Below are 26408 nucleotides of genomic sequence, written 5' to 3' on the forward strand. Positions count from 1 at the left end.
ATCTGGGTTGGGTAGAATTCTCTGAAATAGGAATAGCAAGTGAAACAGCTGCAAGGAAAGAGCAAAACATGAGGCTGAATCACAGTGATCAAAGATAATGATGAGGGGTTGTGTGAAGTTCATAAAGCTAACAGGATTACTCTGACAGATAAGATATAGGATTCAAAAGTGAAAAAATATACTTGAATGGTACTCAACAAGCACATAGTTTTATGGCAGTTTTATTGTTTTGGAGAATCCACAGACTGTGTTCAAGATTCACTGGTATAAATCAATGAATTACCTTTGTGTGTGGCAGTTGGAAAGCTTTTTGCAATATAAGTTGAATGAGACTCTGTTCTGACTTTTCAGACAAAAACAAGAGTTCATGAAGCCTCTGAAGCTGTTCTGCACAGGACTGCTCTTGTGCCCGCTGGTTTGTCTCTTAGAGACAGATACTCCTCCTTCAGCTTTACTTACCTTTGAAGTGAAAGAAAAAAACAGGATTAAAATCAGGTGCAATGGGTATATTTGCTATTAGGAAGAATTTGTCTGACTTCAAAAGACAAAAGACTCAAGTCTCAGGTCAGGAAAAAAAACTGCTTTCGTGTTGTTTTGACAAATGTTCCCCAAGGACAAAGGAACAATTAAAGTTGTTCCAGGTGGCCTAAGGGACAGTTTCACAAAGGTAGTAAAATGGATTTTTTAAAAAAAGAGGTAGTCAACTGATCCAGAGTGGGAACCCCTCAAAGCTCCATTTCCACCAGACACATACAAGCTGATCTTATCTGTCCCAGAGTTCCAGTTCTATAAATGGTCGTGCTGGTGAATCCTCTTGTCTTAGGGTTTTACTGCTGTGAACAGACCAAGGCAACTCTTATAAGAACAACATTTAATTGGGGCTGGCTTACAGGTTCAGAGGTTCAGTCCATTATCATCAAGGTAGACATGGTGCAGAAGGAGCTGAGAGTTCTACATCTTCATCTGAAGGCTACTAGAAGACTGACTTCCAGACAACTAGGACAAGGGTCTTAAAGCCCACACCCACAGTGATACACTTACTCCAACAAGGCCACACCCTCTAATAGTGCCACTCCCTGGGCTGAGCATTTACAAAGGATCACACCTCTGAACTTTTCAAGCAGTAGAAAGTTTTGTTTTCTCTGGCCTCTTTCCTTGGCATCACATCAAATTCTCTGCCTCAACTATTCTAAAGGGAAGACTCAGTGTCTCTAGCCTCATGTTGACCAACCAGCTTACCCAAAAGTTCTTTTTCCCTTTCCTCTTCTATACACAGTGCTGATGGCCTTCTTTCTATTTTGGGGACATAAACTTCACTCAGCCTCCTTTTAACACTTTCAAACATACTCTAGGTAATACACTTTAAGATTGTCTTATCAGTTTATGCTTTTCTTTCACAAAGTAGCCCTTTAGATATTTTAGGTGAACAAAATTTTTCCCATTTGACTGATGACACAAAATGATATCCATGTTAGAATACCTTTATAAAATAATGGGATTTTTTTTAGCTTGAGGCAGCACAGCAAGTACACATGTCCTAAGTTCTGGGCAATTCCAAGACCATAATATCTGAGGCAACTATCTGATTACCTTGACTTCTCCTCAATAAATGCACATCCTTTTTCTACAGGACTCCAGAGGCCTCAGATGACCAAGTTTAAAAATCACCTGTCAGATTTCTTCAAGAGCTCCATACCTCCAGCAGCCATTTTTGCTCTTTTTGTCACCATAGCACTAATGGGTATTCTCTGCTGCCTCACGTAAGCTACTATACAATAAGGAAAGGAAATGTGAGGGGTTGGGGGAATAGAAACATTCAGGCTCACCATTGGATGCTCTTTTGAAATTAAGGAAGAGTTTCAAGGAAAATCACTCTGGTAGTAAAACTCTGAAAGGCCCTTTTTAAAAGCCTCAGTGTATAATAAGAGACAGAGCACAAGGAGGAACCTATGACAGCAACCAAGCATATTAATAGATAAGGCTACAGAATTGATTGTCCAGTTTTCAAGAATAAGTAAATGTGAGTAGAAAGTAGCAGCATAGAGTCAAAAGTCAAATTCTTTCTAAATTCACTGGTTATATTAAGAGAAATATATTGCCAAGAAAAAAATGAGCTGGCATTAAATGAACTATCCATTGTAAATAATATTTAAATACTTTGACCTTCCAGTAGCCCACCAGCTTTGAAGATCTTTAAGAAGGGCATGTTCCTTAACAGTTGCTGCAGAGGCAGCTGTGTTGAATAAAAGACTTGAAGAGCCTCATAGACAATGGACAATTGACCAGAGAAGTTCTCCTGGAATGCAGAATATGAATCTAATCAAGGTCTACCTAGCAGAATTCCAGAATTCTTCCCCCTTTGTGTCTCTTGTTGTCCCCCTTTCCAAATGGGAATATTTAGGATGATTACCATTTTCTAAGCCATCATTGTTAAAGGGTATGGTGATTGGGATAGATAACTTGGTTTTAGTTCATAGATTACTTAACAAAGCAGAAACATTCCAAGACTAGAAAAAACAAGGACTACCCAGATACTCTGGACTTTGAACTGGACAATGATGTAGAGAAACTGTAATCTTGTGAAAAGGGTATGCTATAGGTTAGGTGTTCTAGAAGCACACGGGGAGGCAGGAATTTGGTATTTAGAGTATTATAATTAGGTATTAATGCTTGTAAAAGGCAGAGGGAAAGATGTGAACCTCCTTAAAAGTCCCACCAAGCCTTTGCTGACCCCATCAGATTTGTCCTATAATACCCCGAAAAGACCATCATAACACCATTTTGAACATTATTGGATGAGGGCTGCAGAAAGAAGCAAAGGGCAGCCTTTTGCAGCAGAGGCAAGATTTAAAGGGGTTAACTCTAGAAGCTGTCTACTTACAGTGCCCTGAGCAGTTAGGGTAACGAGTCTTTTTTCAAGGGAGCTTCTGAGTGGCAAGTTTCCATATGTATCACATGGTGGCTATATTCCTTGTACGAAGTGAAAAGTAAACAGATATTGAATGGTAAGAAAGATCTTTCTTCTCAAGAAAAATGTGACAGTCTGAAAGCAAATACATAAATGAAACACAAAATGCAAGAGACATTGACGAAAACATAAAAGATATGTCATATATGATTTTAAAAGCAAGCAGTATTTTAATGTGGATAAATTGTTTAGTGAAAATAACATTAAAGAAAAAGTGATAGATACAGGAGATATATGATTTCTTTGATAAAGAGTGCAAAGCCAGCAAATTAAAAACACTTAAGTTAAATTTTTATTGTAGAAATAAAGGAAATCTAGAGTCTATAGTCAAAAAGGGAGTATGGTAGTGGACACATAGTGGAATCTCACTAACACTCCTTGTTAGGGTATTTCACAGTAGGTACTGCAATAGCCTCTCTGTGCTCCCTTCTTCATCCTGTACACCTCTATTTACCACTAGCTGCAGCTGTAATGAATCAGCTCATTACCTGTGAAACCTGGTAAATTTCCCAGTTCTCTGGAAGCAATGCTGGCAGCCAAGAGAACTCACTGGCACTAACAAGTATACAAACATACATATGCATGTAAATGTAGTATGGTTTATAATGTTGAGAAAAAAAACACAGAGACAACTTAAATGTCCGTCAGTCTGAGCTGGTGAAATAAAGTATTGCATATTCAAATAGATTCCATGTTTATGTGAAAGGATACTTATGTGGAAACATATTTATGAAACACTATTGAGGAAAACAGTTTATAAATGGCATACATTTTAGCCCAAATTGTTATTAAGAACTAAATGCAGGGTATTCAGAGATGGCTCAATTAATAAAGTTATTTGATTATACTCTATCACAAATTCTAAACCCTATTACAAGTACATTTGTGTGTGTGTGTATGTGTGTGTGTATGTGTGTGTGTGTGTCTGTGTGTTTTATGTTAATATATGTGAGTATGGTACATGTGTGTGTGGTTTGTGCACATGTATGTGTTTATACATGTGTGTCTGAAGCCAGAAGAGGACATGAGGTGTTAGACTGTATAACTCACCACCTTATTCCTGTTGACACAGTGTCTCTCACTGAATCTGGGGAAGGTTAGAAACCAAAAAGCCCAGGAGTCTTTCTGACTCTGGCCCCTACAGCACTGGGTGGGTTACAGGTGAGCATGATTATGCCTGTCTTTTTACATGGGTCCTGGAATCTGAACTCTGCTCCTTTAGCTTGCATAGCAGTAAACACTCTTATCAACTCAACCATCTCTCCAGTCCCTCTGTTTTATTTTTTAGTCAAAGCCTCTTCACTGAACTTAGACTTTGAACTTGAACACATACACCACATACACATTCATAAACACTCATAAAAAATTGAAGAATCATTGAAGAAGACAACTTACACCAAGCTCTGGCCTCTATAGGCATATACACAAGAGTATTCATTCCCAAATACATGTACACATGTGTGTGCATATACCCCCATCCAAACATGCCAGAAGTGCTTGCACCCAATACACAACACATTGGAACAGATAATATGATTATATAGTAACATTGTGCAGACCAAGAAAATGAATAGGAACATAAACAGTTGAGCAGTAACTATCATATCTTCTTTTCTTAGCTTTTTTGTAGGTGAACCAGTCCGCTGAAGAATTAGAAGACTTAATGGGGGAAGTGTGGTATCTGACTCAACAGATTCCAAGAGCTGGAGAATGTGTTATGTGCTTAAAATGAGATTAAATTATTTTTTCCATCTTAAATCATGTTTTCATTTTTCCTTTTGAAAGATGCATAATAAAAACGTTAATAGCTTTACTACAGATTTGATTATAAAAGTAATATTTATTAGAAAAAATTGGAGAAAATTCATAAAAAAGAAAAGCTATTCAGAATTATAGTACCTAGAAATACATGCTGTTAACAGTTTAATGTATCTCCTTCTCTTAGTTAGGGTTTCTATTGCTGTGAGGAGACATCATGACCAAGACAACTCATATTAGAGTGAAATATTTAATTGGGGCAGGAAGCACATCAGACATGCAGGCAGACATGTTGCTAGAGAAGGAATCAAGAATTCTACATCTGGATCCAAAGGCAGCAGGAAGCAAAAGAGACTCTGGGCCTGACTTGACCATCTGAAACCTCAAAGCCCACCTCCACAGTGACACTTCCTCCAACAATGCCACATCTAATAATTGTACCACTCCCTATGAGTCTATGGGGGCCATTTTCATTCAAACCACCACATTCTTTTTGAGATTTATATCAATGTATATATTACTTATTTCTCAGTCTATAAAACAATAGTTCTGTTTAAATAAATGTAATGTAACAGCAGGGCTCTGTCATCAATTATGTTTAGGAGGTGTTGGATTAATCACATGAAAATATGTTTCTTTGTTCTCCAAATTTTAAGAACCTTTGATAGACTAATACAAACTTCAACAAAGTGTAAAATAAGGAGTATTTTATAAACTGAATTTTTAACATAGTAAATATAACATGTAGTTTAACTACCTCCAAATATAATATTTAAGGTTTTCTATATAGTTGGTATTATAAATACAATGCAAATAATAGTTTAAAAATAGTTTTCTTTTGCTTTTTTTTCTGTTGAGTTTAAAATCATTCATTCCATGTATGTGTATTACATATTTTCTGTAAACCAGGCACTGTTCTAAGTAGATAATACTAGCCCTGGATATTATTAGAGAATTTTGTATAGCAAGACACTCTAAATGTTATGTTTCTTAACATAAATTGCTAAAAGTAGAATTGTTAAGTCATATTCCATGATCATATTAAAGTTTTAAAATATTATCCTACAAACTGGTTGTACCTATTTGCAATTTGGGCCCTCAGTTCTCCATAAAGTGTCCTTAAGACTATGTTATTTTAGCTGGGCTTGTTAGTGCACAGCTTTAATTCCAGCACTAGGCAGGAAGAAGTAGGTGAATCTTTGAGTTAGATGACAGTTTGATCTACAGACTGAGTTCCAGGCCAGCCAAAGCTACATAGTGAGACCCTTGCTGTTGAAAGAGAGATTAAGATTGTGTTATTTTAGACTGGAGAGATGGTTCAGATGTTAAAAGAATACTTGCTGTTCTTCAGGCAAACTGGGTTCAGTTCACAGCACCTACATGGTGGCTCCCAACTGCCTGTAACTTCAGTTCTAGGATATCTGATACCCTCTTTCTGGCTTCTGTGGGCACGAGGCATGTATGTGGTATACAGACATACATTCAGGTAAACCACTATACAAATAAAATAAATTTTCATTAAAGTAAAATAATTTGGGGCTAGTGTCCCACTATATGCCTTGGTTGGGCCCACAATTCACTATGTAGACCAGACTGGACTGAAGCTCACAGAGATCTACCTGCCTCTGCCTTCCAACTGCTGGGATTAAAGGTATATACCACCATACCCAGCTTAATTTCTTAAATCTTTTTTTTTTTTTCGAGACAGGGTTTCACTATGTAGCCCTGGCTGTCCTGGAACTCACTCTATAGACCAGGCTGGCCTCGAACTCAGAAATCTGCCTGCCTCTGCCTCCCAGGTGCTGGGATTAAAGGCGTGTGCCACCATTGCCCGACTAATTTCTTAAATCTTAAAAATAATATTGTGTCAATTTCTTGGTGTTTTGTTTTGTGTATGAGACACGTAGCTCTGTGTATGTAGCTCTGGCTGGCCTGAAACTTACTATGTAGGCCAGGTTGGCTTTGAACTCACAGCAATCCATTGCCTCGGCCTCATGAGTTCTGAAGGTTCAGGGATGAACCACTACACCCAGTTTTTTTTCCCTTCATGATAGATTTCACTATATTGCCAGACTGCCCCAAACGCTTAGACCCAAATAATCTTCCTGCCTCAGCTTCTTGAGTACCTAGATATGTAAGTACATGCCACAATGTCTGAAATTCCTGGATTTAAAAATATATTTAATTATGCCATTTGTCTCTCTATTTAGTTCCTCCAGTTTTTGTTTGTTTGTTTGTTTGGGGTTTGTTCTTTTCGAGACAGGGTTTCTCTGTTTAGCCCTGGCAGTCCTGAAATTTGTTCTGTAGACCAGGCTGGCGTCAAACTCACAGTGATCTACTCTCCTCTGCCTCTCAAGTGCTGAGATTAAAGGCATATATCATAACTGCCCTGATCCCTCCACTTTTTAATAATCCTTTTAAAGTAGGATATATTAATTACACAAAATATGAGTTTGATTATTAATGCCCAGGAGTGGTATAGTTGGGTCTTAATGTAGAACTATTTCCAATTTTCTGAGAAACTGCCAAATTGATTTTCAGAGTGGTTGTACAAGTTTGCAATCCCACCAGCAATGGAAGAGAGTTCTCTCTTTCTCCACATGCTCACCAGCATCTGCTGTCACCTGAGTTTTTGATCTTAGCCATTCTGATTTATATAAGGTGGAATCTTATGATAATTTTGACTTGCATTTCCCTGATGACTAAGGATGTTGAACATTTCTTTAAGTGCTTCTGAGCCATTCGAGATTCCTCTTGAGAATTATCTGTCTAGCTCTGTACCCCATTTTTATATATTTTTTATTTATTTACAGTCCCGCCGTTGCCCCCCATGTGCCCCATTTTTAATTGGGTTATTTGGGTTGTTGGTGTCTAGCTTCTTGAGTTCTTTATATATTTTGGATATTAGCCCTCTGTCAGATGTAGGGTTAGTGAAGATCTTTTCCCAATCTGTAGGCTGCCATTTTGTCCTATTGACAGTGCCCTTTGCCTTAAAGAAGCTTTGCAGTTTTATGAGGTCCCATTCATCAATTGTTGATCTTAGAGCCTGAGCCATTGGGTGTTCTGTTCAATAAGGAAGTTGTCTCCTGTACCAATGTGTTCAAGGCTATTTCTCACTTTCTCTTCTATGAGATTTAGTGTATCTAGTTTTACATTGAGAGTTCCTCTCCCCCTGACATCCTCTCCAGCATTTTTTTGTCAATGGTTTTCTTTATTTTTTTAAGACTTGTTTTTATTTAATGTGCATGAGTCTTTTACTTGCATGTATGTCTGTGCACCACATTCATACAATATCAGCAAGGGCCAGAAGAGGGTGTCAGGATCACTGGAACTGGAGTTACAGATGGTTGTGAGCCACCATGTGGGTTCTTGGAATTGAAACTTAGTCCTCTGAAAAAGAAGCTGTAAGGGTCTATGATTCACTGAAGAATAATACTCCAGATTCAAATAGTATGTAAAAGTAAGGAGTGTTTTATTTTGTAGAAATCTAGCTTGTTGGGGTCTACCATCTATCAATATGGAGATACCCAAGTTCTCGGGCCCAATTTAAAGTACATATTAGGGGAATTTTAGGGAGGGGTAGGTGACCTTTATCTTACTTGGTTGGCTTTATATCTAGGGACATTTTAGAACCTTTGTTGGGGATGGGGAGCTGGAAACTGGTGTTGGCTCATTGTCCTTGCCTCAGGCCAGGTGACTGGTCAACTTCTGACAGCTCTCAGTTTCTGATTAGATGCCAGAGGCCTGGGGTTGTTTTCAGTAACTAACTTGATTGGACTTGCCCAGTTCTGAGAAATGAAGATCTAGGCCTAGTCTCCTGAAATGTCAGTTTGAAGCCTGGCATGGAGTTAGTCTGTCTCAGTCTTCTCAAAGCAAGTGCTCTTAACTGCTAAATCATCTCCTCAGTCCCTTTGCCAATTTTTTTTAGATTAGTACTTTTGCTTATTGGTCAGTTTGAACTCCTTTTATAATCTATATATTAATCTTTTGTAAGATATATAGATCTTGTGTATGTGTCACACACACAATGATGTATATGGGAATGGTTTTATTTAATGTGAGGATTACATTTTCATTCTTGACATGATTTTTAATTGTTTATTATTTATTTATTTACTTGGTTTTTTGAGGCAGGATTTCTATGTGTAATCCTGGCTTTCTTAGAACTCATTCTGAGGAACAGGCTGGCCTAGAATTCAGAAATCTACCTGCCTCTGCCTGTGAGCACTGGAATTAAAGGCGTATGCCACCATGCCCAGTGATCTTTTTTCTTTTAATGAGAAACATTTAATGTGATAATTGTTTCTTTTGGTATTTACAAAATCCTTTTCTCTAGGAAAGTCAAGAAGGAATTCTAACATATTGTTTTTCTCAAAGTTTTATCAACTTTGAACTGAACTTCTGTACCTAAATGCAGTTCTAGGAATCAAGAGGAGCAAATAGTTGTCATAAATTCCAAGAAGCAATAAATTCCAAGGAGCAAAAGCAGACTCTGAACAATGAATACCTTGAACTGAAGCCAGCTGACCGTAAAAAACATGGAAATGTTGAAAGACAGCTGTGTGAATACCTGACCTGTGCTCTGACTCAGCCACCTTGCTTTCCAGTACTTTTCCATTGTCACCTTTGCCCCAGGATACATATCAGCTATTTTTTTTTTCTCAAGGAGTCACTCAGTATTTAGTTCTTCCAACTACAATAGTATGGATTCAGTACTTGCTTCACCTCTAATTAATCTCCACTTCTGTTACTAGTATGCCTAGTACTACTCAATGAGACTGTCCTTTCCCTACTACTGATACAAAGCCACCTCAGCCATATTATCAAGTGCCTGAATATGTGTCTCCAGTCTCCTTTCTTCTCCTATATTATTGACTCACTTTGCATGCCTAAACCACTTTCATTGCCATACAATAAGGTACTGCAATCTGGAAGATTGGTCTTCCAACTTTGTTTCTCTACAGTACTCTGGCTAGTCTACTCTATTTTGTCCTTTCTCCTTCTCTACTTACTCTTCTTTATTTCCTATTTTTATTTAAAATTTATTGATATTTATTTTATGTGTTTGAGTATTTTGCCTGAATATATGTATACAATACTGTGTTTGCCTTGTACCCTTGGAAGCCAGAAGAGGGAAGGGCATCACATCCCCTGGAACAGGAGTTATAGTTGGTTGTTATTCACCATGTGGGGTCTGGTGACTAGATGTAGATCTTCTGGAAGAACAGCAAATGCTCTTAACCACTAAGACATATCTCCAATTCGTTCTCTTTTTTAAAAAATTTGTTTTATGTGATATCATAATCACCATGTATTTCAAGCTGATCTTGACTTGTGGAAATCCTCCTGTCTCAGACTCCTGAGTGCTGGGATTACAAAGATGTGCCACCATGGCCTAGCTACTTTGGCTATTCTTGTTTTATTACAGCCCCATACATATCAAAAATAAATTTGTAAGTTTCATAAACTTTCCAGGATTGCATTGAATCTATAGAAGAGATTCAGGAGATCTGACAACTTAAAGCAAGTATATAGTTTATTAATCCATAGATACTTGATTGTTTTAGATATCAAAATGAGGGTATTTTCATTTTTAAGAGTTGTTTTAGTCGTGTGTGTGTGTGTGTGTGTGTGTGTGTGTGTGTATGTATGTTCAGAGTAAAGAAGATGATGTTGATCCCCTGGGTCTGGAGTTGCAGGCACTTGTAAGCCACCCTATGTGGGTACTAGAACTGAACTCAGGTCTTCTGGAAGAAAAATAAGCATTTATAATCACTGAGCCATCTCTTTGGCCCAATAAAATGGAATGGGTTTTTTGTTTGTTTGTTTGTTTGTTTCTTTCTTCTTTGGTTGATTAATTGATTTGTTTTGTTTTAAGATAAGAGTCTCACTATGGCTGTCCTGGAACTTACTATATAGACCAGACTGGCCTTGAACACATAGAGATCTGCCTACCTCAGCCTCCTGAGTGTTGGAATTAAAGGCATATATGCCACCATGCCTGGCTGAAATGCTGTGTTCTTAAATTATATTTTTGTATTTTTTTTGGTATATAGAAACATAAATGGGGTACCAGAAGCCTTAGTAGTTTATTATTGTTTATAATTTGTCTGTAAACTTCTTCATTCTCTGTCCTTCACTTCTAGGATATTTATGATTTTATTTTTCAAAACCAGGAAGACATAGATACCTTACAGATAGGAATCTGGTTTTATTGTGGCCACAGTGTCCTAGGTAGATTAAATTTTTATCACATTAAGTTCTGCTCTTTGCACTTTATCCATGCAGATAGATCTCTGAGAGTTTGAGGCCAGTCTGGTCTACAAGTAAGTTCTAGAACAGTCAGAAATAATACACACACACACACACACACACACACACACATCATTGCTCACATCATAGTACTGTGCTACATTCAAAGAAGCTTTCCAATTAAGTTTGTGATGAAAAGGAGAGAAAAAATAGGCATAAATCAAAAAGGTTGGTAGGACAGAAGTGTTCAATGTCATCTTCTTATAAAAGAGGCCCAGGGAGCTTGTTTGTGTTCTTCCAGCACATGAAGAATCAAAGAAGTCCTATGTGGAAAGAGTCCTCAGCATATACCAGATCTGTCAGCACCCTGATCATGGACTTTCTATCCTCCATTAACTATGGAAAATAAAATTATGTCATTTATAGGCTATTTGTTTATAATATTTTGTTACAACATCCTGAATAGATGAAGGCAAGTTTTATAGTAGTGATTGTGTTCTTTTTAAATGGGTGAATTTTGTAGTATGTAACTATCATCTGCTTTTAAAAATATACTTATTTCATAAAAACAATGAATTTTTTGCCTTAAATTGTATTCGATATTATCAGTGTGGTTGAATATCTGAAGCAGGTTAAGATGAATGGCCCCCATCTGAAGACCTTTCCACCTGAGTATCCATCCCATGTGCAGATGCTGATGGTAGATGCTGATGTGGAAGTCAGGAAGTGCATGCTGATAAGAGCCTGATATGGATGTCTCCTCAGAGGCCTTCAAGAGTCTGACATACTCAGAGGCAGATGCTCACAAGTAGCCATTGAACTGATCATGGGGTTCCCAATGGAGGAGTTAGAGTGAAGACCATTGGAGCTGAAAGGGTTTGTGGCCCCATGAGGAGAGCAACAATACCAACCAACCACAGCTCCCAGGGTCTAAACCACCAGCCTGGGAGCACTTAGGGAGGGATCCAGGGCTTCAGCTGAATATGTAAGAGTGGAGGGCCCTGCTGGGCATAGGGGGAAGATGAGATCCTTGACCTCATGAAGGCTGGATGCCCCAGGGGGTGGGAATTTTGAGGGTGGGGAAGTGGGAGTGGGGGAGTAGGTAGGGGTTACATCCACAGAGAAGAAGGAGGAGGGGTAAGAGGATAGGGGGTTCCCGGGTGGGTGGAGGATGGGGTAAGGGGACAACATATGAAATGTAAATAAAACATCCAATAAAAAAATTTAAAAAAAACTCAAAAAAAAGAGATGAATGGCCCCCATATGCTCATGTAGTTGAATGCTTGGTCATCATGGAGTAGCACTACTTTAGATTAGGAAGTCTAACCTTGTTGGTAGGGTGAGTAGGTGTAGCCTAGTTGGAGGAAGTATGTCACTGGAAATTGGCTTTGAGGTTTAAAATCCCAAGCCAGGCCCAGTGGCTTGCTTTCTTCTTAGATGTAAAGCTCTCAGCTCCTTCTCCAACACCATGTTTACCTGCACATCACCATGCTCCCCATCACGATGACAATGTTCTAAACCTCTGAAACTGTAAGCAAGCTCCAATTAAATGCTTTCTTTAATAAGAGCTACCATGGCCATGGTGTCTCTTCAAATTAGTAGAACAGTGAGTGACCAAGACAATATCTTTTCAAGAAATTGTGTGCACTGACATGTTCTCCTTTTTTTTTTTTTTTTTTTTTTGGTTTTTCGAGACAGGGTTTCTCTATGTAGTTCTGACTGTCCTGGAACTCACTCGGTAGACCAGGCTGGCCTCGAACTCAGAAATCTGCCTGTCTCTGCCTCCCAAGTGCTGGGATTAAAGGCGTGCACCACCACCGCCCGGCTGACATGTTCTCCAGAAGTCAATATTGCTATTTTTTATTTGGGAGTAAAACAGCAATTCATTATAATCTTAATTTGTATTCAGTCCATATCTTCCAATGTATATTGGCTGCCTTAGTCACCATTCTATTGCTATGAAGAGACACCATGACCAAGGCAACTTTTATAAAAGAAAGCACTTAATTGCAGTCTTGCTTACAATTTCAGAGGTTTAGTTCATTATCATCATGGCAAGGAACATGGCAGCATACAGGTAGGTGCTGGAGCAATAGCTGAGAGCTACAGTCTTATTTGTAAATGGAGATAAGGAGGGTGGTACTGGGCCTGGCTTGGGTTTTTGAAACCTCAAAGCCCACCCCCAGTGACATACTTCTTCCAACAAGGCCACATCTACTCCAAAAAGGCCACACCTCTTAATCCTTCTAAGTCTACTCCTTGGTGACTAACAATTCAAATATACAAGCCTATAGGGGCCATTCTTATCAAAACCACCATTGACTCTGTATGTTTCCTCCATAGTGATATATTTATTCATGTCTTTTGACCAGTTCTTTACTGGACTTTTTCCTTGTTAATTTGTAGTCCTTTTGTTGCCATGAAATGTCTACCCCCATTCCTTCTAAGGTACCAATGCCAAACCAAAGTTGTAGTCTATGAAAGTTCTTCCTGGAAAACCAATGAGTTTATTGGGCTTACTTACAGAGCAAGGGTGACAGGTCACTGATTAAACCAAAGCAGCTCCACTGGAAAGCCTTTACCCCCACATGGATGATGGCTTCCCTATAGCCACACAGATGGAGCTTCATTTTGTTAACCTTCCTCAGTCTATATACTCTAGTCCCTCCCAAGACCCAGAACAATTAGAACAAAATTATATACAACTGATTGACAGGAATGGCTGAATACTCAAGAGTCCTACAGCCTCCCATGTGCCCTCCTCCTTCTATAAGAGTAGGTTAACAGTCAACAAACCCAAGTATGATGATCTTTTGCTAACAGACATAGATGAATTAATGAAGATGGTGGCTATTTGGCTAAGAGGATAGAGCTGTATAATGTCTTTATATATTCATAATAGAATCCTTTGTTGCTTTTATGTATTGGAAATGTCATTATATTTGTTTGTTCTTTTGTGTATCTACATGTATATGTGAAAGATACAGAGAAAGGTGTATACACCCACATATCTATAGATTCACAAACCCCATGCATATATAGAAATTGGAGGATGACCTTATGTGTTGTTCTCTATCATTCTTCACCCTAATTTCCTTAAGATAGGATCTCTTACTAACTCTGGAGCTATGCTGGCAGCCAACAGATCCTCTTATTTCTCCTCATAGCTCTGGGGTTACAGGCATGTTTGGCCATGACCAGCTTTTTAAGTGGATGCTGGGCGTTTAAAATTCAGGTCTTCATGCTTGAACAGTAAGTTATCCTAACCAGTGAGTCATCTTCCCATTGTCTTATACTTTGGGGATTGTTTGTTTTTGGGAAAGTGTCTGGTGTAGCTCAAGTTGTATTCGAATTAACCTTGTAGCAGAAGCTAGATTTAAACTCAAGATTCTCCAGTATCTACCACCCAAGTACTGAGATTAGAGGTAAGTGCAACTATGTCTAATTCTCTTTTGTTTTGAAAAAGTTCTCCCAAACAACTGGAGCAGGAGCTATCCCAAAAGCTGTTGCCTGTCTGTGGGATATGTTCTTCTAGCTGGGCTGCCTTATCTGGCCTCAGTGGGAGAGGATGCACTTCTCCTCACAGAGAGTTGATGTGCCAGGATGGGGAAATATCCAGGGGGCACCCACCTACTCAGAGGAGAAGAGAGAATGGGGGAAAAAATTTTGGGAGAGGTGACTAGGAGAGGACAGTGAGCAGGATGCAAAGTGAATAGGTACAATAATGTATAGGTATAGATTAGATATAGAAAGAATAATAAAGATTTGATGATGTGTCATGTTACAAAAATATATCATTACATTTTTCTCAAAAAATATATATACTCATACATCCATATATTTAAGTGGAATAAAATATTCTGATCTTTTAAAGTTATTTTTCCTTATTTATTTATTGTTTTTGTTTTGAGACAAAGTCTTATGTATCTTAGGTTGCCCTCAAACTTACTGAGTTAATGAAAATGACTTTGAACTTCTGATTCTATCACCTCCACCTCCCAAATGCTAGGATTATAGGCATGCGCTGTCATGACTAGTGTGTGCATTTCTGAGAGTTGAACCCAGGGATTTTGCGTGCTAACTAAGCAGTCTGCCAACTAAAGTTCATCCTCATTGCATATCACATAAAGCAAGGTTCCAATTTCATCTTTTCCAGTTCTACCCTCAGTTAATGAAAGGCCTTATTTACTCACCTAGCTGTTTTTATTGTTGGGTACCCTTGTATATGTGCACAGGTATGTTACATAGTTGTCTACTCTGTAACATTGCTCAATGTATTCCCTTCTATACCAATCTCTCCTCCTTTGCCCTTCTCCCCTCCCCTTTTCTCTTCTCTCCTCTTCTTCTTCTCTCTCAACACCTAAAAGTAATTCCTCCAGGAACAGGGGGAGGGTATAAGTTACCAATCATGTGAGCTCTGGGTTTTAGGACGATTCCCAAGGAGTCTTTAAACCCAGTAAACATTCATTTTGTTCAGAAAGCCTTTCATTAGCCTCCAGAACATTTGGAAGTTTAGGGCGTTTGCTCCGATTCGTGAAGATTATTTGTTCCATTTGCTTTTGCTGATTCCTAGAAATTCTGTGGCATTAACAGCAGGAGATCTGGCCTAAGGTAAATAAAACCAGTTTGCTCTTGAGGGCAATCCCATCTTTCCTCACTGAACAGCATATACCAATGTAAATGATGGTACCAGAAGCACACTTTCACAAGTCTAAACCTGAAAAGGTGCATCGGCCTTGGGACCACTGATTTAAGAGCCCCTACATTCTTCAGGGCAGCTGGCTGATTCCTGATGTCGGGAGCAATCTGGATGTAAAATTCACTCCTGGGTTGCCTCAGCTAGGAACCAGGAGGCTTGCTAGTTGCAACTCGTGGGTGGTAAAGGGGCGGCAGTTCCAGTAGCTGGACATTTCGGGATCCGCTCCGGTAGTTCACAGACCGCGCGAGTTAAGAGATGGAAGCTCCTGTCTCCGAATTTTCTTTTAGGGATGCTGGCTGCGCATCTCCACAGGGCCCGCAGAGGCGTGGCTAGAGCGGAGCTTCCAAGCAACGCTAAACTGCGCCTTCTCCAATCGCTAAGCACAAGATCGGCCAAGGCGTGGGTGGGTTTAGGGGCGGGCCAGGGTGGAGAGTAGGCGGGGCGTGGGTACTGCTCTGCTTGGCGCTCTTGGCTCCCCGCGCAGCTCTTGATCCCTACCTCCTCCGCGGCCTCAGTTTCGCTCGCCTCTGAGCAGGCCGCAGTTCCCTGATTTGTGATTCCTGGGCTCAAAGCTCTGCGGCTACTGCGTTTCTGGGTGTCGCTGCTCCTGAGAGATGACGCTCAAGTCGAGCGAAGGCGAGGGAGGGAACAGCATGCGCACCGCACTCTCGGACCTCTACCTGGAGCACTTACTACAGAAGCGCAACCGACCTGAGGTTAGCGGGACCCCTGGAGTCCTTAGGGTTCGGGTTGGGTCTAGGCTCCAGGCCTTTCCATCTGCTGCTGGATATTTCCTATCCATGGCCTTGTTCCCAAGCACTCTGTCCCGGGACGGCCAGATCTTGGGTGTCCTGGCCCCAGGGTGAGGCCTTAGCATTGGGCCCGATTCTACTGAGATCTGGGTGTGGTGGATAGTTGCCTGGAGCAGCTTTCCTAGGCGAAAATCCGGAGAGGCTGGCCAAGACTAAATGCATACTTGAGGTCAAAGAAAACTTGCTCATGGATGGAAGTCAAGTAACAGACTTGAAGAAGAAAAATAAGACATTAAGGAACACATCCAATAGTAGATCGGCCTGGTTGTTGTTGAGCGCTTGTGTTCAGTTTCACAGACGTGGTTGTGAAAACCAACTTCGTGCTCTAAAAAGCTCACTCATGTCCCTCTTCATTTCATTTCAGCAGGTCTCCTTGTGCTCCTTGTAAACTAGGGTAGCCTTCATATTCCAGTGTTAGACAGTAAATAGTTATTCATCTTCTGTGTCAGAGAGGCCTACAGAGGTGATTGTGATTATATTCTGTGTAACATGTCTCCCCCTCTCCATTCAGTAGCTTATAATGCTAAACCACCTACTGACCCTGCTCCCTCTACTCTCTAGTCCCTTCTCCTGGAAGATTTATGGTGCTGCTTGTGATTCAGTGAAGATGGCTTTGTGATAGGAAGGTACAGCTATTAAACAACATATATTACTTACACAAAATGTTCAAAGATGATACTAGATGAAACTGAGGAAAATAAAACCAAAAACTCCTGTAGGAATGGTAGCTATTATGTGTTTTGATCACTTCTTTTTTTTTTTAGATAAAGGGAAAAAGAAAAAGTGAATAATTGGTAAGAAAAATCCATATTATGAAAGTTGTATTGTGGTTCCCCAATTCTGGAGCTGTTTCCTTTTCCCTACCTCTGGTGTCATTTCCCCTCCCCAAGCCAATTTTGGAAGTATGGTTATTTAATCTTGCCTTTCGATGCTCCACACCCAAAGTCCTCTTTTAGTAACACTGACAGAGCAATTCACTGCTTAGGGGAAGAAACTGTGCACCAATTAAATGTCAGCAAATTTTATCTCTCCTGCTGGTAAGTAGGAGGACATTTTGCTTTTTTGTTTGTTTGTTTATCTGTTTGTTTCTTGTTTTGAGACTTGATCTCACTCTAGCTCAGGCTAGCTTGTAGCTTACTCTATTGCCGCAACTGGCCTTGAATTCCTTGCAATTCTCCTGCCTCAGCCTCCTGAGTTTATAGACACTATAGGCATGAGCGAACATGTCAGACTTCAGGACATTTTTAGTGTCACAACTAGATGGATTTATTTTTACAGCAAGAAATTATCAGACCTCCCCCAAAGTGTCATGACTGCTGAAGAAAACATCTGTTCCTGGTGTTCTAGTTTAGTGTCTTATTTAAGGCGAAGAAGATTAACAGACTATACTAGGTACTGAGAAAACTGGGGCAAAGACTAAATAATTTGAAAATGGTACTTTATTTTTTAGTTTAAATTCTCTGAAAACACAAACATTGAATGGAAATATCCTCTTCAAATGAAACAACCAGACCTAAGAAGGAGCTCTTTCTCTGGTAGACTGATAATGAGGAGCAGACTCACTGACCATGCTCCGTACTGACTCAACCAAGACTTGTTTTCTGCTATTGTACATGGAATGTATAGCATTGAACCTTGGTGTCTCTGCACAGGCTGTTCTGTTTTGCCTCTAGTCCTGTTTGCCCCTTAAATCCTGGATTCTACAAAGTGCAGGCTTCAGCAATGATACTTGACAGTGCTTCATAGCCCCCTACACCTCCTTCAGAGGAAACATCTGCAGCACAGTTCAAAGGGCAGAGACAGTTTCTCAAAGGAAGTTGAAATAAAAAAAAAGATTAAAAAAAGTTGGCAGGGGTAGGAGTAGTGGGGGTGAATAGAGCAGGGGCAACTACAGTTAACTTTCTCATTTAAACCAATTGGCTTCAGAACAAAGTGACAGTGAACTACTGAGCACAGGAATGAACAAACATTTGTTCAGCCTACTGTTAGGCTCATTGCCAACTGCTTCCACATGGTGACATTAGAATGTCCAGTCCAAGGAAATGAATGACTCTAAATACAGAAGAGCCTAGGAGCTCCTTACTACCACCTGCCAGCCTTGTGTAGCCCCCTGACTAAACCACAAGTACCCACTCTTCACATGGACATCTGTTTCACTTTGTGAGTGGGAAAAACTACAACAAAAAATTTATAAAAGCCTTGAGAAAACCAACAATTCACCAAGGAAGTATAGAGATTAGAACTATTTGACTCTAAATGATAAGAACTGGAGCAACAGGAAGGCTCAAGAATCAGGATTTTTTTCTGACAGGTATTGTCTTCAAATAATACATTAACTAGAGCTTTGTTTGTCAGGTACTAAATACATCTATCAATCCAAAGGCCATATGTTTAAAGGTCTTTGGCTGATCTGCTTTATCTACCTAATACACTCTGGACATATACACAGGCTTCTTCCAACTGAAACTCAAGCAGCTCCATTTTACCTCAAACACCAGACTGTATTTCCAAATACTTGACACTTGGTTCCTGCATAGCCACTTGACCAATGTTGGGACTGTGTATAAAACATCATTAAGTTAACCATTCTCTTTTTTTAATAGATGTGGTTTTTGTTAAAGACATGGTCTCACTATGTAGCCTTGGCTGGCCTGGAATTAACTATGTAGACCAAGATAACTTCAAATTCAAAGAGATCTGCCTGTCTCTGCCTTCAGAGTGCTAGGATTAAAAGCATGCCTTTAATCTAAGCATGCCTTAAAACTTACCATGCCTGGCAGTTTTTGTTGTTTGTTCTGTTTTGTTTTTAAATGGAGTCCCACTGTATAGCCTAGACTGGGCTCAAGCTCTCGGCAGACCTCCTTGTCTCAGCCTTCTGAGAATTGAGATTACAAGCTTGTACAACCAGGCCTAGCTGACTAAAATTAAATTCTTCTCTCTACTTTGTGATCAGTCTTTGAAGGCAAAATTAGGGCTTTGAAACCATTTTCACTAAAATAATTTATTAGCCTTAGACTCCAGAATTAAGTTAAAATATGAGCACAGAATTGAAAGTTCAAGAAGACAGCATAAAACCGGGCCTTGTTTTGCAGCCCAAGATTGTTGAAAACTTTGTACTGCAGATTACCCTCAGACTTACCTTCCCATGTGCTAGGATTACAGTTATGTGCTACCATACTTAGTTTATAAATAATATTTTATTGAAACTGTATAATAAATTTTGAAACTGGTTGGACTGATATTTCTTACTTTCTTATTTTTCAAAACTAGTTTAGCTACTCATAGGTTTATGCCCTTCTATCATATTTGCAATTTTTAAAATGTCAAAATGTATAGAGGTACTTTGATTATAACTTGCATAGACCAAGTGAGTGAAACCACTTATGTATGAGAAAAATAATACCTGGTACAGAATTATTGGCAGCTGACTGACCAGCCACTGGTCCTAGGCAGAAGTGGAGAACATGATAGCTGGGTCACCTTGACTGAGTCTCTTGGTTTTTTTCTAACTAAACAAATCAAAGTTAGGTAGTCAAAAATAAAGAAATTTATAGTTGAACATTGCCATGCCTTTAATCCCAGCACGAGGGGTGGAGCAGATACAGGATGTTCTTTGTGAGTTTCAGTTTTAGGCCAGCCTGGTCTACAGAGCTAATTCCAGGACAGCCAAGGCTACATAAAGAAACCCTGTCTCAAAAAACCAGCGAGAGGGGAACAAGAAAAAATTATATATTTTTTGATTTGCTGCCAAGCAGTACAGATACTACCTTTGATGCTCACCTTTCTAAGGGGACAAGATTAGGTACTTTCTTCATTTCTTTAAACTTCTTAGCCTCTATCACATATATATCTTAATTTGTCGCAGTCCTTGCATTTATAATGTTCTTTATAACTATTTCAAGATTTGTCTGTGTGTGGATTCTAAAATGTAAGTCAGTAAGTGGTTTTTATATTGTTGTAATTGGTTACTGAACTAATGTTTCACATTTCCCAGATCTTTGATATTGTTTGGGATGGCAAGATGTCCAACCAAATTCTTATTTTCCGGCCTTTTTTGCAGCTCTGGTTGTGGGGCTGTGTTCTGCAGCTCTGGCCAATGAGACAAGAAAAGCTGTCCTCTGGGGGAAGTTCTGAGCTGGAACCAACTGACCTGGCCTCTCTGCCCTTCTTGCCTTCAAGGTGGAGCTGATTGATAGTCACATATAATAGACTAAGGAGTGAGAGAGGAGGAGATCCACATAAGTACTCAGACTGCCAACTTAACTGGAAATCCTACTCATGTCAGAAAATTCATCTTGCCAGTTATAGAAAGGAATGTGTTTTTGAGAGCTTGGTGGGAACAGTAGACTTTCATTTTTCTGAATAGAAAGTAATCATTGTGACATAAAAATGGTGGGATACATGAGGATTTGAATGCTGAGCATTTTCTTTAGTGGCTTCTTTTGGTATTGTTAGAATGTCAGCACTCCCAACAAGATAGCTGTACAGCAACATAGTAATCATAGCTCACATTTACCCAGTGCTTCTAAATTATGTTAAGCTTGCAACCCAGTAAAGTCCTTATGTTACCATCCTCACTTTTACAATTGAAGAAACAGAAATGGAAGAAGGTCAAGAATCCAAAGTTACCAGCCATTAGTAAAAGAGCCAGGAATCTAACCCAGACAGTGTGTTTTTCTGTTAAGAAGTGTGTCTCAGGTTTTTAAGTTCTACTTATTTTTTTTTTTTGCTAAATTATATTCTTAAAGTAATTTAAACACATAGTGCACAATTTGGAAGATATGGTGAGTAGTTAGCCCATGAAGTCAATTTCCTCTGTCTTGTAGCCAACCAATTTCCCCCTTCCTAGAAACAACCACTGTTCCTTCCAGACATTATTTGTATGTTCTAAGAAAATGTGAATACATTCATTTTTCACTATTTATGGTGAAGCTAGCATAATTGTCTTCAAATTGTTTTATTTTCCACATAAACAGATGGTTTCAAAATTACCTCAGAGCTTCCTTGTCATGGCTACATGGTGTCTTCCCATGCAGTGACTGTAGTGTCATTGAATTGTTTGTGGTAGATTACCTGGGAATTGTGTGAAGTTGTGTGTTGCCAGGTATTCTAAGTTATTTTTCAAATTACAACTCCTTTTCAACATTTTTGTTGCAACATAAATGCCATGTGATAGTGTCATGTGAGTTTTGGGACATTTTAGCTGCTAAACAAGACAGTTTCTCAACACTTCCTCATCTGGAAATTACACAGTAAGTGACACTATGTCAGTCCTCATTTTTTTTCTTTTCTTTTTTTTTTTTTAGTTAGAAAGGAAGCAGTAAATTAAGAGGTCTTTGTGGAAAGCACACCTACAAGACATACTTCTCTCCTTAAGTTTCTAGACCAGATCTCCTTGTCTGTCATCTGTCCATTCTACCATGCTCATGGCCAGACATTCCTACTCAAGATTCTTTTTTCCCCCAGAAAAATGAATTGGCAAAATATATTTTTCACAGCTCTGTTTATTGAGAAGACCTTCTAAATCTCCCCAGTGTCCCTGTGTGTGGATAGTATATAGCTGCTCTCCATTTTCACTTTGTACCCAAATACCAAGCTTACACTAGTTCTTCCTCCTATGGCTTGCTGTGTAGGTTTTGATTTGTTATTTTATGCACAAACATTTGTGGGTAAGAAACGCAAGATGTCTTCATATTATTCTCAAATAATCCAAACTTAAAGTTTTATGACATTAAAAAGCAATGCTGGTTGGTGGTGGCACACACCTTTAATCCCAGCACTCAGGAAACTGAGGTAAACAGATCTCTGAGTTGGAGGCCAGCCTGGTCTACACAGTGAGAGTGAGTTCCCGAACAGCCAGGGTTGCACAAAGAAACCCTGTCTCAAAAAGAAAAAAGAAAACAAAAGAAAACCAAACCAAACAAACAACACACAAAAGAAAAACAAGCAAAAAAAGCAATACTACAAGATCTATACAAGATTGAGCCTATCAGGATTTCTTCATGGATATATGATACCCTCCTTCTAGGTCTATTGACCCAGTGGGGTGATGTAGTTAATAATAAGTTGCCCTTGCTCCAATCAATGACCTTCTGTCTCAGTGGAGAGACCCCAAGTTTATGTGCCTATCTGCAGGTATAAGAGTTCCAGTTCTAGACTCAATGGCTTGCCTTTTTATTCTTTAAAAAAAAACTTTGTGTGTGTGTGCTGTATGTTTACATGCATACAAATGTGTGCCATCATGCACTAACATAGGACATGTGTCCTATCACTTTCTAACTTATTTTCTTGAGGCAGTCTCTCACTGAACCCAGAGTTAAACTGATGGCCAGTAAGCACTGCTGATCCTCTTGCCTTTGCCCCAGATACTGATGGAATTATAGTTGGCCATACTGGGCTTTTTATACGAGTGTTTGGGATTTAAAGGTATTAGTGCTTGGGCAGCAAACAGTCTTACCTACTGAGCCAGCTCCCTTTTCATTCTCCACCTTTTAAAAAATATTTATGAGTTTATGAGTTTTCTTCCTCCTATTTCTAGTTTATGAGTTTGGGTGTTTTCACCTGTGGCCAAAAAGGGTCATCAAATGCTCTAGAAGTGGAATTACAGGTAGTTATGAGCATCATGTGGGTTCTGGGTTTTCTGCAAGAGCAACAAAATTTTGTTCTAAAATCTCACATACATTTTATCATGTTGTACATATTCTTTTTTAATAGGACTTCCTTTATTCAACGGGTTTCTGAATTCATTCATTATTTTGTAGTTTGAGCTCTTGAATGCATGGACAACTGGCTTGTGTATTGTCCTGTGGTTCAATACCTTTGTTGTTTCGTTTTGTGTGGACTATTGAGAACCTAATGCTGCTATGTATATCTGTATACAAGCTTCTGTGTGGACAAATGTTTTCATTCATCTTGGATGAACCATTAAAAGTAGGATTACTGGACCACAGAGTAGTTGGGTATTTTCTTTCAGACCTTCTAGTAGACATATATAGTCATTCTGTTATTTTGGGTATTTATTTTATTTTTTTGAGATAGGGTCTCCTGTGTAGACCTGACTAGCTGAAACTCTCTGTGCAGCTGAGGCTTGTTTTGAACCTGCAGCAGCTTCCTTGTCTCTACCTCTTGAGTGCTGGTATAACAGGCATGTATTACCACTTCTGGCATTTGTGGTTCTAATTTAATCTATACTTCCTTGGTTACTGTGATGTAGACCACTTTTTCATGTGTTTTTATGTAGTCATATATCTTTTCTAATGAGTAATCTGTTCAAATCTTTTGTCTTTTCATTGAACTTTTATCTTTTATTATCTTGTTATTCAGTATATTCTGGATACAAGTCCTTTGTTAAATTGCAAACTTTTACTCTCAGGCCTTACATGCCTTTCCAGTTTCTTGTTTGTTGAGATGAGGTGAGGTGTCACTGTGCTGTCCAGCTTGATCTCAAATTCCTGGATTGACTTTAGCCATTCTCCTGCCTCAGGCTCCTAAGTAGAGGGAGTACCGTGCTTATCTCTTATTCATCTGCTTTTGTTTGTTTTTGTTTTGAGACAGGGTCTTATTTTGTAGGTGACATTAAACAGTGTAGTACAAGCTGGAACCAAACCCCTCCACCCCACCGAATGCTGAGATTATAGGCATCTACCACTAAGCTCTGCTTGGTCATGTTTGTGGTTTTATTTGGACAAAAGAGGGCTTTTTTTTTTTTTGGTTTTTCAAGACAGGGTTTCTCTGTATAGCCTTGGCTGTCCTGGAACTCACTCTGTAGACCAGGCTAGCCTCAAACTCTCGAACTCAGAAATCCACCTGCCTCTGCCTCCCAAGTGCTGAGATTAAAGGCGTGCACCACCACTACCCGGCTAAGAAGGCATTTTTTATTCAGGGTTTTTCTCTGTAGTCCAGGCTAGCCTTGAGCTCACGAATGTCTAGCCTCTACTTCTATATGTATTTTTTTGATGAAAGATATTATGTTTGGTAAAAATCAATCCTTTTATTTTATGGTTATTGATCTCTGTGTCTTTTCTGCTAACATTTTACACAATCCAGTGGAATCTTTTGGTGAGCATGTTTCTTAAATTTTTATGGCATTTATCTTTTCAGACTTTATTTTATGACTAGATGTTTCCATATCATGTATTATAAAATATTTTGACTACTCAAGGTATTGAAGGAATTTTTTCTTCTTAGAATTTATCTGCTTTACCTTTTACATTTGTATCTGGAACCCATCTGTAACTGAGTTTTGTATGTAAACTGAAGCATGAGTCCGATTAAAATCCATTTTTCTGTATTTTTTCTTGATTGATCTTACACTGCTTATCATGCCAAGAAAGAGAGTAACTAAGTCTTGAACTGTCTAAAGTGCCTGTCACTGTATGGTTGTTTTGCCTGCATTTTTGTCTGGTTACAACATGCATGCCTGTGTCAGCAAAGGTAAGAAGAGGACATCAGATCTCCTAGGACTGAAGTTATAGACAGTTGTGAACTGCCATGTGAGTGCTGAAAATTGAACCCAAGTTCTCACAAAAAAACAGCCAGTGCTGTTAACCACTGAGCTATCTCTTAATCCCACAGAATATTTTTTAATAAAAATAATTTCTTTATCTGCAATGACCTCATAAGATGTGTATATTAAATCGAATAAAGAAGTTTACAAACAGCTTCACATGGACTCAAATGAGAGTAAATGTCAACCTTATAAAAGAACTGGATTTTCAGCCGGGCAGTGGTGGCACATGCCTTGGATCCCAGCACTTGGGAGGCAGAGGCAGGTGGTTTTCTGAGTTCGAGGTCAGCCTGGTCTACAGAGTGAGTTCCAGGACAGCCAGGGCTACACAGAGAAACCCTGTCTCCAGAAACAAAAACAAAAGATCAAAAGAACTGGATTTTTCAAAGCTTTTTGGATTCTAATTACAGATTGTTGATTGACTATGGGGTTTTACTGCTTATTTTATCCATTAATCTATTTTTATTTGACAGACTTCATTGAACCAGTCAAATGTTGCCACTGAGGACATGTACACCAATGGGTCCACTGCTCCAGGTAGCCCTGCCCATGCCAAAGGGCAGGAGGCACGGAGAGTTCGTCTCATACAATTTGAGAAGATCACAGAAGAGCCCATGGTAATCTCTTGTCCTATTGTCCTTCATCACTTACACTCTACTGATGAAGTCATTGGGCCATAAGAATATATGCCAAAGGCCACTCGTGGAATTGTACAAACTGCCAACTTTACTGCTGTGTTTCTTTGTCCCCATTTCAAGCTCCTTTCAGAACAAGCTTCTTGCTTTTTACTTAAGAACTGTCCATGATATAGATGGAAATGATTTTCCTTGCAAAATTTCCTTAAGATGCTTTAAAGATGTCCTCAGAAAGGGCTTAAAACAAAGTTTACTTTTTCATTGCCTTTATTCCAGGGAATTACTTTGAAGCTGAATGAAAAACAGTCATGTACTGTGGCCAGAATTCTCCATGGTGGCATGATTCATAGACAAGGTACTCTGGCAGGGAGGAGGGGTTCTAAGTCTAATTTTACCCTGGGATTAATTATTTACTCTCTGTTCAGTGGTTTGGGACAAGAAGCTTATAGTCCTCAAAACTAATAGCATTTTCATGAACATGCCAAGAGATTCTTTGGCTTAAAAATTGACTCTTTAAACCAAGCATGGAGATGCATTCCCAACACCCAGGAGGCAGAGGTAGGCAGATCTCTGAGTTTGAGGCCAGCCTAGCCTACAAAGCTAGTTCCAGGACAGTCAGGGCTACACAGAGAAACCGTGTCTCAAAAAACCAAACCAAACAAACAAACAAAACCACCTGACTCTAGAAAACTTCATGGTAAGATCTTAGTATGAATTCTGAACCCTCCCTCCACACACACACACACACACACACACACACACACACACACACACACAC

At 39.2% G+C, this 26408-nt stretch overlaps 1 protein-coding gene and 1 pseudogene across 1 annotated transcript in view; both read left to right on the top strand.

The window, feature by feature from the left end:
* Positions 1–275: 275 nt before the first annotated feature.
* Positions 276–2406, top strand: LOC114637102 (annotated as a pseudogene).
* A 13738-nt stretch (positions 2407–16144) lies between these two features.
* Mpp1 (membrane palmitoylated protein 1) overlaps positions 16145–26408 on the top strand; it is a 24339-nt gene continuing 14075 nt past the window's right edge. The window contains exons 1-3 of the mRNA XM_028785269.1: positions 16145–16393; positions 25469–25612; positions 25907–25985. Coding sequence (XP_028641102.1) covers positions 16292–16393; positions 25469–25612; positions 25907–25985 — 325 coding nt within the window. The 5' untranslated portion in view covers positions 16145–16291. The remainder of the gene's footprint in view (positions 16394–25468; positions 25613–25906; positions 25986–26408) is intronic.

The sequence above is a fragment of the Grammomys surdaster genome, unplaced genomic scaffold (genome assembly GCF_004785775.1).
Source record: "Grammomys surdaster isolate TR1022 unplaced genomic scaffold, NIH_TR_1.0 125178, whole genome shotgun sequence".
In the NCBI taxonomy this organism is placed as follows: domain Eukaryota; kingdom Metazoa; phylum Chordata; class Mammalia; order Rodentia; family Muridae; genus Grammomys; species Grammomys surdaster.